This window comes from Cornus florida, unplaced genomic scaffold (genome assembly GCF_030987335.1).
Source record: "Cornus florida cultivar Cherokee Brave unplaced genomic scaffold, ASM3098733v1 CherokeeBrave_3.0.0_Hap2_Chr01, whole genome shotgun sequence".
Taxonomy (NCBI): Eukaryota; Viridiplantae; Streptophyta; class Magnoliopsida; order Cornales; family Cornaceae; genus Cornus; species Cornus florida.
The window spans coordinates 105,876,696-105,891,288 of NW_026775571.1; the positions used below are offsets into that span (position 1 = coordinate 105,876,696).

The following is a 14,593-nucleotide window of genomic DNA, read 5'->3' on the forward strand; positions in this document are numbered from 1 at the left end:
GGGTGGGCTAATACTCATAATTTTTTTTTTTTTTTTTTGGCTGAGCTAAAATTGCCTATAATAAATATATATATTTTGGTGGTCTCAAGCCCACCCTCAAATCTGCTCTCACCCAATTCTTAGCCTACTAATACTTTATTGCACCTGCTTATAAGGTCGCCACGATCACCCCATTGAGACCTAAAGTCATTGTTAGTCACACTCCCGGATGGGTCACCATTTTTTTTTTCTTTCTTTCTATGTAAAAATATTTAAAATTGCTATTTCTACCAATTTTTTTCTTTACTTATAAACAGCTCCAATTTTGAGCATTGTTAAAAGTTTTAATAAGTTAAAATCTTCGTTATTTATTTTATTCTATAATATTTAGAAGTCAAACTAAGTCATCAAACCCGTTTTTAATGCAACTGTGTAAAAATACACATGTCACACTCTAAATTTCAAACCCGTTTAATGGACAAAATTGCTATATTATCGGTTATCAGATGTCCAATAAATTCCATTTTTCGGTGAAAATGAAAATTAGAGCACTAAAACTACCATTATACAGGACTCTTTTTCTTTTTTTCTTCTCACTCTATTCAAAGACGTCTCTCTCCCCTCTCCTCTCTCTCTCTCTTTCTCAAAGGCCGTTTCTCGGGCGTCTCTGTCGATCTCTGTTTGTATTGTATACTCCATAATTATCTATACTAATTGTTCCAGTTAGGTTTTGGCAGCTCAGAGACAGATCTTTCTCTCTCCAATATTCGGATTGAATTGGATCTTGATATACACACAATACATACATACACACACATATATATATCTGTATAGATTCATATATGATGGACAATGGTGAGATTGAGAGCTCCGATGACAATGAAGTTGAGACGTCGCAGACACGAGGTCGTAAGTACAGGCCAGTGGTTGCTCACGACAAAGATCACGCAATCCTCGAGATGTCCTCTCTCGATCCTGGATCTTCCTCTGAACCACTTCCAAATCGGGACACTTCTTTGAAGTAAGCTCTCTCTCTCTCTAGATTTAGGATATAAATCACTGTGATTTAGTTTACTCAATAATTGAATGCTTTTATTTTGGTTGGTTGACATTCTTTATTTAAACAAGCACAAGTTAATTCTCTCCACAATTATATATATGCACACATGTATGAATAAGAATATACTAATTGAGAGCTTTTTGAACAATTTTGAAGTTACCCTTTTCATCCTCACACTGATGGGCAAAACTGAGGTGGTTAAATTAAGATTTCCGAGGATGTGTTTGTTGTTGCAAATTGTGGAGTTTGCAGGCAATAACTTGGTCAATCGGTTGAATGGTAAATGTCAATTTAAGATTGTCAGTGGGTTTTCCCCTTGATAGCTAGCCCATTGGTCAACCAGTTGAATGGTATGCGCCTGATTTGTCTTGGACGTATGATAACAAACCAACAAACACCTAATTGACCAGGCTCTGTTGTCAACATATTGTTTAGAGTTGGAGATTTTTACCATTTAGATCAACGAATAATCAAGTCAATCAACTAATAGCAGTAAAAGAAAGTGAAAGGCAAAGCAACAGGGGAAGAAACAAGAAGATTGAACAAACTTGGAATAAAATTGCCACTCAAAACTGATTACTACAGCTATCCAAACCTATTTGTAATACTGCCTTGAAAAGATAAGTGCAATTATAACAATTAAAAGAATTTGCTATTGGCCAGCAAAATGGTTTATTTAAACAAAAGACTTAAAGAAGAAAATTATATTTTAGTCACAGTCCATGGTGCATGATAGACCCTCAGGGTATCTTGTTTGTTTTTGAACAGATTTTGGGAACATCGGATTCTTCTGATATGCCAAAGACTGTCATGCTGTCTCTGTTACTGCATCACTTACAAAATAGAAAATAGAATTATAATGTGCTGTCTAGGGATCCTTAACTATGCGCATATGCCTCTTATAGGTAATTTGGCACAATATCTGTATCCATGCATTTACTTCTGAAACTTATTTATTTATTTCCGAAAGGCAAGAAATATCATTTCAGAAAGATCAGTGGGTTACACCAGCAATAACACTCTCTCCAATACAAATTGGAAACTCAAAAGTAAAACGTCTCTCCGCTTGACTCCTCAATGCCCAACTAGCTAAATGGTGAGCAACAACATTAGATTCATGGGATATAGAGCAAACTGAGAAACCACCATACACATCAATCCAACTTGTAATATCCTCAATAACTGTAGCAATAGATATTGGCACAACAAACTGCTTGTTCACCGCCTTAACCACCACCTCTGCATCAGCTTCAACTACAACCTTTCCCCAGCCACAATCCATAACATAGCAGACAACCTTATGAAGGACTAAAAGCTTCTGCCAGAGTAGGATCACCGACTGGGAAAAAGAAAAAAAGCAGCCACCTTCAACACTGTTCCATTTCATCTCTAATCACCATGGCACCTCCAGCCTCTCGTGAATAAGCACAGTTCGCTACATCCACATTAACCTTAACATATCCCCTTGGAGGAGCAGTCCACTTAGCACAAAGATTGGGGTCATATGCTCTAGACAATAATTGACGAACATAACAATTAGACCCCAAAGAGACTGTAACATATCCCAGAACTCAGCTTCAGCTGAAGATACGATCTCTAGATCACTCCACCACTTACCTTGAAAAATCCAATCATTCCTTGCTTTCCAAACCTGCCAACAGATACAAGCTGCCACTCCCTTCAATACCCAGCTATCAACACACTTATTCCACAACTCAACCTGGGTTATCCACCATGAGTCCCACTGGCTATGGGAAACATATACATTTGCCAACCTTAAAGATGCAAGCATTTATGTCTCTACTACTTCGATCCAACATATGCGCAAGAGACTTCGGCTCCACCCCACAAACTGGGCATAACATACATTGAACAAATTTTCTCTTCCTAAGACCTTCCATAACTGCGACTTTGTCATGCAAATATCTTCACAAAAGTTGCTTCCACAAATCAGTCCACTGGGATTCTCTATCTCTAATAGTACTACATTCAGCCCTCTCAACTGACACAGCCATTTGTTCATTTTGCTTAAGCTTGAGAGTCACTTGATTTGCAGATTTGACATTAAAACTACCATCCTTGGAAAATAGTCAGCATTGTCAATCTGCTCTATTAGAAATCCTGATGGGAATTTGAAGAATTCTACTCCAATCCTTCCCCACAAAATGATTTTTAACAAGCCCTTCATCACACTTCCTGAGTTGAGGATCAATTAAATCAACAACTCTGAAAATAGGAGATTGAGAAGGAATAGGAGTAACAAGCCTTGGAAGGGTTTGATCTGGAATCCACCTGTCCTCCCAACAGTGCACCCTAGTCACATTCCCAACTTTCCAAAAGATTCTGTTCTCTACAAGATATCTAGCTGCCAAAAAACTCTGCCAAGCCTAAGATGGACTACTACCAATCTTGGCTTTCAAAAAAGATGAGTGAGGAAAGTACTTGGCCTTAAAAAGCTTGTAAAGCAGCCCCTTTTTCTCTACTTGCAACCTCCAACCTTGCTTAGCTAAAAGAGCCAAGTTAAAACATTCCATATCTCTAAACCCAGGCCTCCGTTAACTTTGTTTCGAGTTAGAAGCTTCCAAGTTCCACCCAATCCAATGAACTTTACTATGATCTGCATTCCCATCCCACCAGTACTCTGAAAATCAACCTATCCATGTTGTCGCACACCACTTTAGACAATTTAAAGCAAGCCATAGAATAATCGGGAATAGCCTGCAAAACACTCTTAATCAAAACTTTCTTTCCTCCTGAAGACCATTGATTCCTCTTCCACCCCTGAACTCTGCTCTGAACTTTCTCCTCAAATGTAACCAAACACTTTTTATTTTTTTATTTTTACCAATAACAGATGGTAAACCCAAGTATTTCCCAGTCATACCTTCAGAATTTATTCCCATCAGGGTAACCAACTCATTCCTTACTTCCAGTGGAGAGTTATTACTGAAAAACAAGGCTGACTTTTCCAGATTAATAGCTCGACCTGATGCATTTTCATATTCTTTAAAAATATTAATGAGCGTTTGAACTTCATCAGTATTTGCCTTACAAAAAAGCAAACTATCGTCAGCAAAAAATAGGTGGTACACCTTAGGAGCTCGCCTGCAGATCTGCACTCCAGAGATAAGGCCAGATGCCAAAGCTGAAGACAAAACATGAGGCAACCCTTCTGCATGTAGAAGAAACAGGTAAGGGGATAATGGATCCCCTTGCCTTGAGCCACGAGAGGGGGTTATAAAACCATGAGGGAAACCATTTAACAAAATAGAATATCTGACAGTAGAGATACACAATAGAATATCTGACAGTTGATCAACCTGCCCCATTGCTCACAAAAACCCATTTTATTCATCACAGCCCCTAAATAATCCCACTTCACCCTACTCATAAGCTTTGTTATGTCAAGCTTAAAAGTCATGAATGAATCTTCACCATTTCTATTATTTTTCAAAAAATGAATCAGCTCATGAGCAATTAATATATTATCAAAAATCAATCTGCCCGGTACAAAAGCTCCCTGTCCAATCTTCACCACTTTGTCTAATAACGGTTTTAACTTTTTTGCTAAAGCTTTAGAAAAAAATCTTATACACAACGTTGCACAAAGCTATGGGTCTGTAATGAACCACTTTAGTTGGGTGGTTAACCTTATTAGGTATAAGGACTAAATTAGTGGGATTTAGGCTTTTTCAGAATGTTACCAGCCCTAAGAAAATCAATAAAAGCACAATTAATATCTTGCTTTACCACTTCCCAGTACCTTTGAAAAAATAAGGGAGTAAAACCATCCGGCCTATGGAGCCTTCAGAGGGTCCATCTTTGGAAGAGCAGATTTCAACTCCTCGGTACCAGCTGCCACCAAAGCTCTGTTATCTTCTTCACTGATAAGAGTAGGAACGGAATTGATAACCTGGCCAAAATTTGTACCATTATTTGAACAATACAACTGCTGAAAACAGTCTTCCACAGTGCTGATGTCTGAGCCTCATCCTCGGACCAAGTCACCAATTGCCATCTATATCTTCAATTCCCAAAATGGCATTCTTCCTTCTCCTTTGCTGAGTTTTAGCATGAAAATATCTAGTGTTTTTATCCCCTTCTTTCAGCCAACTCACTCTCACCTTTTGCTCCCAAAACAGCTCCTCATTCTTCCATAAGCTGTCTAATCGTTGTTCCACTGCTTTAACTTTCCCAGCATCGAACATATCCTCTTCCTTAGTTTCCTTCAATTCCAGCTCTGCCTCTTCAATCAACCTTTTGGAATTTATGATTTTAGACTGGTTCCATCGCTTTAAAGCTTTCCTGCAATTTGTAATATTGCATTTCAGTTTAAACATCATTGTCTTCATCCCTACACTGCCAAGCTTGCACTATAGTTCGACCACATTCTGGATCACCAGGCCATCGGGCATCAAACACAAAATTCTCCTACATGTCCTGCTCGTTCCTTTGGAATCAACCAAGAGAGCCATATGATAGGATCCCATGACTTAAAGATTATTCAGAACAGCTTTTCCATTGGTTCTCACCCACTCTGAATTCCTCAAAGCTCTGTCTAGCCTTTCACGAATTTTTGCCGAACCTGGTATGTTATTATTCCAAGTAAATGGTGAACCCTGAAACCACAGTTCAAGTAGCTGACACTCATCAATGAAGTTATTAAAAGCCCTAAGAACCATTGAGGTAGAACTCTCAGGGCTTTTAAAGTATGTTGTTCTTGGTGATGCGATAGCTTAAATTACACAAACACATGTCTTCCTGTCTCGGGCAACATCTGCTTTCTTTTAAATTTACTAGGTGATTATTGTTGCTGTAATTGTTTTAGCACCCAAACACTCTAAGAAGGATATATGTCCTTATATTTGTGCAAATATTTCCTATAGTGAATGTCATTAAATGCTAATAACTTTAACCACATACATTTGTTTATTTTGTTCATTCAGATTTTTTGTTTTCATGTATATATCTATATTTGATAAGATTGATTTGTTTTCATGTATATATATTGATGTATATGCTGTGGCAGGAAAATTAAAGTGAGCACACAGCTGAACATGGGTTCCGATGCGAGAGAAAGTTCATTGCCTACTGATGGAGGACTCAATGACTCCCAGAGGGAATCCAAATTGGAATTGTTCGGTTTTGATTCCCTTGTTAATATTCTGGGTCTCAAGAGGTAAGACCTACCAGATTTATTTCTATTCCTTATGCTTGCTTCTTCCAAAATTGTAAATATTCTTTTAACCAATCTCTTCATTTACTTATAATTGAAATTGAAGAACACAGTTCAATTTTTATTCTTCAAAATTGATTTTCTTTCTAATTGAACTCATTCTGGGAGGAGGGTGTTTTCTGCAGCTCTTATGAGTTATTCTCTTTCTATTTGAAGAATATACTTCTGCTAAAGGTCATGTCATTTGTTGCTTGTCTGAATTATAACAGTCCCCTTATGAGGCTTGCTATTTTAGTATGACAGGGGAACAGATTCCCACACCTTCTAGTCCTAGAGATGGTGAGGATGTTTCTCTCGCTCTTGAGCGTCCCAAGGTACTTCATTTTTTTTACCTCAAGAATGTCACATTATCTTCCATGCACCTTCCCTCCTTTCCATGGTTGTACTGCTATGCGTGGAAATAATATCAGGGCATTCATGCATTGGTCTGGAGCTAGTACCATTATGTTTTTAACTTTTTCTGTTGCTTTGGTCATCATCTTCTGGTAGGAATTATTCTTCTTATTAGTATAACAAATTATGAATTGATTTAGAAATTAATAATATTAAAAAGTATGTTTAAAAATTTGGGAAAAGAAGAAGAAGAAGAGAGATGACGCAAGCGAAAGGAAAGGAATGCAATACAAATAAAAAGGGGTGTCACTTGCAAAATTGATCCTTTTATTTTTATTTTTTATGAAACATAATATTTGGTAAAATGTATGGAAGTTGGTGATCAAGAAACTGGTTTAAGGTCAAGTCTTTTTGATGAAATATTCTCTATGTTGGTACCTTAGTTTCCTACAAGGAGTGAGTAGAAACGTTTCAAACATGGCAGTCTACCTTAATATGTTTCATCTTCTCATGAAATACTTGATTCTTAACTTTATGAATTTCCCCTTTGTTGGTAAACAAGACGACTGTTTGATAATTCTATGTATTGCTAAAAACTGAATTTTCAGTGGTTCCTCTATAGTTTGATAATGCACCAAGTAGCTACCACTTATAAAATTGAATTCCACTTAAATAGGGTCTAAATTTTGTTACAAGGACTTGACTTTTCACTAAACGCTGAGCACACTCGATTAAGCCTAAACTGACAATTTTACCGTTAAATTCTCACTTCTTCAATTTAACTGCTTAAAGTTTCCCGCATTATTTTTTCAACATTGATTTATTTTTTATTTTTTATTTTTTTGTTGGTGCTAAACTAATAGTATGCTAAAATTAGGGTTCAAAGAAAAGAGAAGATGAAGATATTGTTTGGGGAATTTTCGAGAGATTATCACGTTTCTTCTCTCACTTATATCCAATCTGTCCCTGGAAGAAATATAGATTAAATATATACATTCTAACATAATCTTATCAAATGGTACTTAAAGTTTAGCGGAGTGTCAACAAAAATATTGAAATCCATTTCATTGGCATTTTGATTGTACGGCCGTTTTTTCTCTTTCTTTTTGCCCTTTTAAATGGAATATTGTGGGTTTTGTCATTCTTAATCAGATGCTTATTTCCATAATAGTTGTTATATCCCACTAATTACGGTGCTACATTATTTAACTTGTCATTTTTTTCTAGTTATTAATTGTACGGAAGAGAAATTTGATTTAGGAGATGAAGATAAATTTTAATGGAAGTGGCAGTTCTTTGAACTAGTGATTGTTAGTGGAATATTAATTACTAAAAATGGCTTAGTGGTTTAGTTTAATTCTTTAAAGAAAGCCACAATATTTTTTTTTAGAAGTCTGATTGTTACATAACTTGCTTGGACACATCTTATTTTTGGTAAGACTTAAAATGGAGAGCTGGGAGTGATGCATATCTACATTTAGTATTATCATATGCTTTTAACCTTGTAATATCCTTCTATTTGGATGTACTTTTACTGTTAGCTCAAGTGGTGTCTCTTTACAACAAAAATGAAAGTTGCAATGTTCAAGTCCCAACTGGGACAAGGGTAATGCGGTTCTTATAGAATATGTATGATAATATTTAAAGCATTCTTTCACCTCCACTTTCTGGATGTGGATGTGTTAGACCTGAATATTGAACACTGATTAGAGCTTATATGTGGTATTTAATATTTTCTTAGTGAAATGTATGGCATTTTGATGCTCTTTAATGACTTTGATGTGCATTCATACGCAGGCTACTGATGTGAAACTGGGGACATTAATGGGAGTGTTTGTGCCATGCTTGCAGAGCATTTTGGGAATCATCTACTATATTCGTTTTTCTTGGTAAACTTCATATGCCTGATATTTATATTGCTTTTTTTTGTGAAATTATTATTTTCCTTTTAAATGTTTATGCATGAGAAAATAACCAAATGAACCTGTGATGTTGTGGCGACCCGGTTTTGACCCCAAAAATGGGCTTTGTGCGGGTCGTTGACCCTGTTTAGTATTCTCTTGTAGCTCGGTATATAAGGGCATTTAGTCTTTGGAGTGGGATAACATGAGAACACTGACAATCGCAAGAAAGAGAGCGAGAACGAGGGTTTGGGGAGTTATCTCCTGTTTTTCGCATAGTGAAATCTTTCGCCAGATCTTCACCGTTGAGTAGGCTTACCCCGAACCACAAAAATCTTTGTGTTCTTTGTCTGTGGCATGTTTACGTTTCTGTCGTAGATTCTTGTTTTGTTCTTGGATCACTTTATTTGTCGTAACAGAACCGATGATTACAATGAACCAAATGGGAATCATCAATTACTGTTGTGAACTGATACATTGTAATGTTAAACTCATATGAACTTCCTCGAGGAACTTGCATCAAATGTCCAATGTTGAATAAGAGCAATGCAAAATGTAGATAATGTTGGAAAAGATCAAATTTTCAAATGAACCAAATGATTTTATTGTCTGCTTTTAATCTCAAAAAGACATTGTTGGGTCCAGAAGGCTAGCTTGTTGTGCGGTAACCAGTCTCATTTTGGAAGGAGGAAAGGTCTTGTTATGGTTAAGAAGTCTGGGGGGAAAGAGCTCTAAGGTTTTCGTAAGAGTCTGAAGCTTGGTTGGTTTTATGCTCTTGGTTGTGAATATTGAGCTTTTACATGATAAGTTTGCCACTAGTAAGAGTTGTTTTAGTATCTAACCCAACACTTGCAAAAATCAACTTTTTATGGTAGTTTGTGGCCCATGATAGTAACAACTCGTAAAAGTGAGTTAGGTCTTGCTAACCTATCAGCACCTTTTGGGTATGTTTGACCAATATTGAAAAGCCATCCACCTGTGATGGCAAATCTCTAAAGTACACAGAATATGAACATAGTATGCTACACATTCTTAATGTGGTTTAATAATGTCTGTCTGTGACACAAAACCAAGAAAAAACACATCCACATGACAAGCTTTCTCCAAATCCACTTTGAGCATTGGCCCTTTTCTGCTAGGCTTCCACAACCTTCCACCTTTTTTCTACCACAAAATATGTAATTTAATATTTCTCCTAGCATTAATCCCCAAGACAATAAATGTTAAAAGATATATAGATTTACATGAGAGAGATGTTGGACCTTTGGGAGGTTGGTGGTACTTTTTATTAGTTTATATTTAGTACTATTGGTTTCTAGATAGATTTGATTAATGTTAGAGGATTAGGTAGATGCTTTCAAATATTTTGGTTTTGTATATGTTCTCTCTCTTTGTATTCTATCTAAATAATTATGAATAGAAATTCTGGAGTCTGGAGCATTACTGGATTTGGAGGTTGTTGGAGATTCATATCAATTCTGAAATTGATTATGTTATGTGTTCTATGTGAGATAATTTGGAACTAGGCCAGCTTGTTGTGTGGCAAGGCATGTATTTTGAGTGTTAGACTATGTTTTATGCACATGGATACATGTATCAGGTGTGGGTATGTGACTAAGCGTTGGATATCAAATAACCCAAATTCAGGGACACGGGAGCGCAACTAAATATTCTTTTATTTTAATATTCTTCTTTTATTTTTTTCAGAGTGAAATGATGCTTTCATGTAACAGATCATTCAATATAGGTACTTCACTTAGTCTTGAAGCAACAACATAGTAAAAGGAACATAATACAAGAACTTTTATACAGTTATAAACTGGATTAATCAGATATGCTTGTCGGGTGCATGTCCAACTAGACATGCAGAGAACGTCCTATATCCATACCCAAAGTGACATGTGTCCAGAATGATTTTCACACTTCCAGAAGATTCCATGTAATATAGGTGTTGATGATTCCCACCATTGAGGGACATATGGAAGGAGGATTGCCCTTTGTATTGATCTTTTATCTGTTTTGGTTAGCTTATTGTTATTTTTTGGCCAAAAAGACAGAAAAAGGTATAAAAGATTAAGAATCCTTCCTTTGTGGAGGCAGTATTACCATTTATTAGTTGGATTGTGTTAACTACCATCTACTCTAAAAGCTTAAGTTCTTGGAGATGGTGTAACTTAAATTTATAAATCCTTCGACACTCCCCCTCACGTGTGGCCTTCTTTTGGTCTAACACGTGTCTTTCAAATTTTTTAATGAGGGTGGCGGTGAGGTTTGAACTCGAGACCTTTGCCTTTGATGCCATGTTAACAACCATCTATTCTAAAAGCTTAAGCTTTTAGAGAGGGTGTAACTTAAATATATAAATCCTTCAACATATTGTAAGGGGACACAATATCTTTAAGTAGCAATTCAAGTGTCAGCATCAGAATTTTCAGATTATTTTATTGCAATGAAAGCCATTTCAATCATTGTTGTTGCTAGTTGATTGGAAGTAGTTAGAGTGGGGGCATTGGGAAATTTGAGGATAAGATGGATAGCATTTGGATATGTCAAGTCAGAGTGGGGAGTGTTGAGATATAGTATCATTCAGTACTGAGTATTTGGATGTGAATTTAGGATTAGGTTAAGGAAAAACCACCATTGTGGGGTCTGGGGAGGGTCAGATATACGCAGTCTTACCTCCACATGTGGCGAGGTTGTTTCCTTGTTTCGAACCGTGACCTTCACTTTACAATGGAGCTACCTTACCGCTCGCTCTCTGAATTTTGGAATAGGATAGAATCCACAAATTCTAAATATATTTGTTTTTATTTATGTTACATTTTTGTTAGTCTATCAATCCTCTTAATTCTTTTGTGAAATGCAACACAGAATATCTGTAAATTCAATTCATTTATGCTTTTCATGTAATATGAATTATTTGTAAATATGTAGACTTGACTAGATATTGAGGTCTACTATTTTTTCTTTTTTAAATTCATCCATGCCCTGTTTATTCACCGTGAACAAATATGATTGCCTTTTCTGTTTAATAGATTGGCCATATTTTAAGCAAACTGATTTTCTGAATGTGAAAATTTCAGGATTGTTGGTATGGCTGGTATAGGCGAGTCGCTATTGCTAGTCTCATTCTGTGGCCTGTGTACTTCCTTAACTACAATATCATTGAGTGCTATTGCAACTAATGGCGCAATGAAGGTACTATACTACTAGCATTGCCTTCTCCCCCTCCCCCCCTACATATTTAGGGTGAGTATTCTCAGTCTTGAAATACGAGAAAGAAGGATGGTTCTTACAGCACTAACTGCCAATGCGTTTTGGATGAGAGGATGTCCTTTTGGGCATCTATGTTTTCCTACCTTGCATTCCATGTTAGCACTTTGTTTCTTAGATGCAAGTAAATGAGAAAATGGTAGCTTTTCTTTCCTTGCTGTTGAAATTACTAGGGTAATTAACACAAGTTTCAAGTAACAAAGCAACATGTTTATTATTGAACTCTTTTCCAAAGATAAGACATGACAAAAAGGTATTCTTGAAGCGTCTTTTTGAATGTGATTTTAGTAAAGGAGTGAATGCATTTTAAGGAGAGAGTTGGTTGAAAGCCTAATAACCCAGCACTATTAGTTTCAATTTGCACAGTTTAAATCAGGACACTTCTGTTCCAGAGTGTTCAATTTACCGATTTTGAAAGCTACTTTTGTCTCTTTCCTTAGTTTTATTTATTTATTCTTCAAGAAAAGACACTAAATTAAAAGAAACCTATTAGAAATATGTTTTAGGAGAAGGATCCAAGGGAAGGGTCCATAATGTTCCAAAAAGCTCATCATGTGTTAATCTTGTAGTTCCAGCAGTGTGCATTTGTCTTGAGTAATGTGGGTTACGTATTTAAACTTTATTTTTTATGCCTATTGCTTGTAATATAAACAATTTGTTTTTGATAAGTAAAGTGGTATAGAAAAGCTTTCAAAAGGGGAACGCGTTGCTAGAATACACAGAGGCCAAAGCCAAAGCCAAAGCCAAAAGAGGGATCCTAAGGGCCCACAGAGGCCAAGAAATCAACAATCTCCTCTATAGATGTACAATATCTGCCCATACCCCAACAAAAAAATGAAGCTAATAATACGGAATTTCAAAGTTCCTATGGGATACTCCTCCCCATCAAAAGATATGTTATTTCGCTCCTTCCAAATGCACCACCAAGCACATAAAGGAGCTACCCTCCAAAAAAGACGAGTGTGAGAACCCACCCCACACCCTCTCCACCAGTCAATCAAACCTCTCGCCGTCCGGGGCATAACCCACTTCACTCCAAACAAGCCAAAAGAACAAACTCCAGCAGTCATGAGCCACAGGGCAGTGCAACAAGTGATCCGCTGACTCACCATCCTTTTTACATATGTAACACCAACTAACTGTAATCTGCCTTCTCCTTCTGAGGTTATTAAGTGTCAGAATCTTGCCCTAAGCTGCAGTCCATACAAAAAAAAAAAGCCACTTTGAGAGGAGCCTTCAAACGCCACATTGTTTTCCAAGGGAAATTAGTCCCTGAGAAACCCGAGAGGCAACAGAAAAAGGACCGAACCTCAAATCTCCCCTGAGTAGATGGCACCCAAAAGAGGGAATCTGGGCCACTACCATCCAGTGTCTGTCTATACAACATATCAAGAAAGTCAGAAACATCATCCAATTTCCAATCATGAAAATGTCATCGAAAATGCATATCCCAAGTTATCATTCCGCTATCAAGCCGATATCAGTCAACTATCCAAGCATGTTTGTCCACGGCAATCCTAAAGAACGAACAAGCCAACGGACGCTTCCCACACCAAACGTCCTCCCAAAACCAAGTGTCCTTACCATGTTGAACTTTGAATCTGATGTGTTTCAAAAACTCATCCCAGCCCTTCCGAATGAACTTCCAAACCCAAACACCACCAGGTGATCTAACCACACGGGAGCACCACCCACCTCTCTCCTCCCTAAAATTGTAAGAGATGGCCCTCCATAATCGATGTCGCTCCCCTCCAAATCTCCAAAACCACTTCCCTAGGAGAGCCTTATTAAAAGGGATCACCCTCCTAATACCCAAACCACCCAACTAGATAGGCACTTGCTCCCAACGAACAAGATGGTACTTAAACTCATCCCCCAACCCGCCCCAAAGGAAGTTTCACTGAAGACTTTCAATCTTTTCAGCCACGGTGGCCGGGATATGAAAAAGAGAGAGAAAAGTATGTGGGAAGACTTGCCAATGTGCTCTTCATAAGGGTGACCTTCCCGCCCTTCGAAAGATACCGCTTCTTCCACCTAGCAAGTCTCTTCTCAAACCTCTCTACCACAGGGTCCCAACCTCCATCCTTCTCGACGGTGAACCCAAAGGCAAGCCCAAATAAGAAATGGGGAAAGAGGAGATCCCATACCCAAGCATCGCTTTAAGCTCAGCAATATTATGCACCTCCCCAACAGGGACTAACGAACTCTTCCCTACGTTCACTTTTAGACCCGATACAACCTGGAAGCAAACTAAAACACATCTCAAATATCTCATCTTGGACATATCTGCATCACAAAAGACCAATGCATCATCCGCAAATAACAAATGGGAAACCTCTATCTGATGATCCGAGTCTCTGCCCACCCTGAAGCCCCTAATGAATCCCAATTCCACGTCCCTCCTCATCAATCTGCTAAGGGCCTCCATAACAATAATGAACAAAAAAGGAGAAAGAGGATCCCTTTGTCTCAAACACCAAGAACTGCCAAAGAAGCCAGACCGAGCCCCATTCACCAACACCGAGAATCTCACTGACGAAATGTAGAACGCGATCCACCTCCTCCATTTCACCCCAGAACCCAACCTCTTCATCATATAAAGCAGAAAACTCCAACTAACGTGATCGTAAGCTTTCTCAATATCAAGCTTACAAAGAACTCCCGGAACACCATTACTCAACCTAGAATCCACACACTCATTAGCAATGAGGGTTGAATCTAGGATCTGCCAACCCCCAATTAAAGCATTTTGAGATTCTGAAATAACTCCATCCAAAACATCCCTCAACCTCGAGGCAAGAACTTTAGCTA

General features: G+C 37.6%; 1 protein-coding gene across 1 annotated transcript in view; it reads left to right on the forward strand.

Annotated features, from left to right (window-relative positions):
* Positions 1-527: 527 nt before the first annotated feature.
* LOC132311951 (cation-chloride cotransporter 1-like) overlaps positions 528-14,593 on the forward strand; it is a 46,008-nt gene continuing 31,942 nt past the window's right edge. The window contains exons 1-5 of the mRNA XM_059810131.1: positions 528-1,000; positions 6,069-6,218; positions 6,511-6,589; positions 8,406-8,497; positions 11,593-11,707. Of these exons, the coding sequence (XP_059666114.1) occupies positions 822-1,000; positions 6,069-6,218; positions 6,511-6,589; positions 8,406-8,497; positions 11,593-11,707 (615 nt within the window). The 5' untranslated portion in view covers positions 528-821. The remainder of the gene's footprint in view (positions 1,001-6,068; positions 6,219-6,510; positions 6,590-8,405; positions 8,498-11,592; positions 11,708-14,593) is intronic.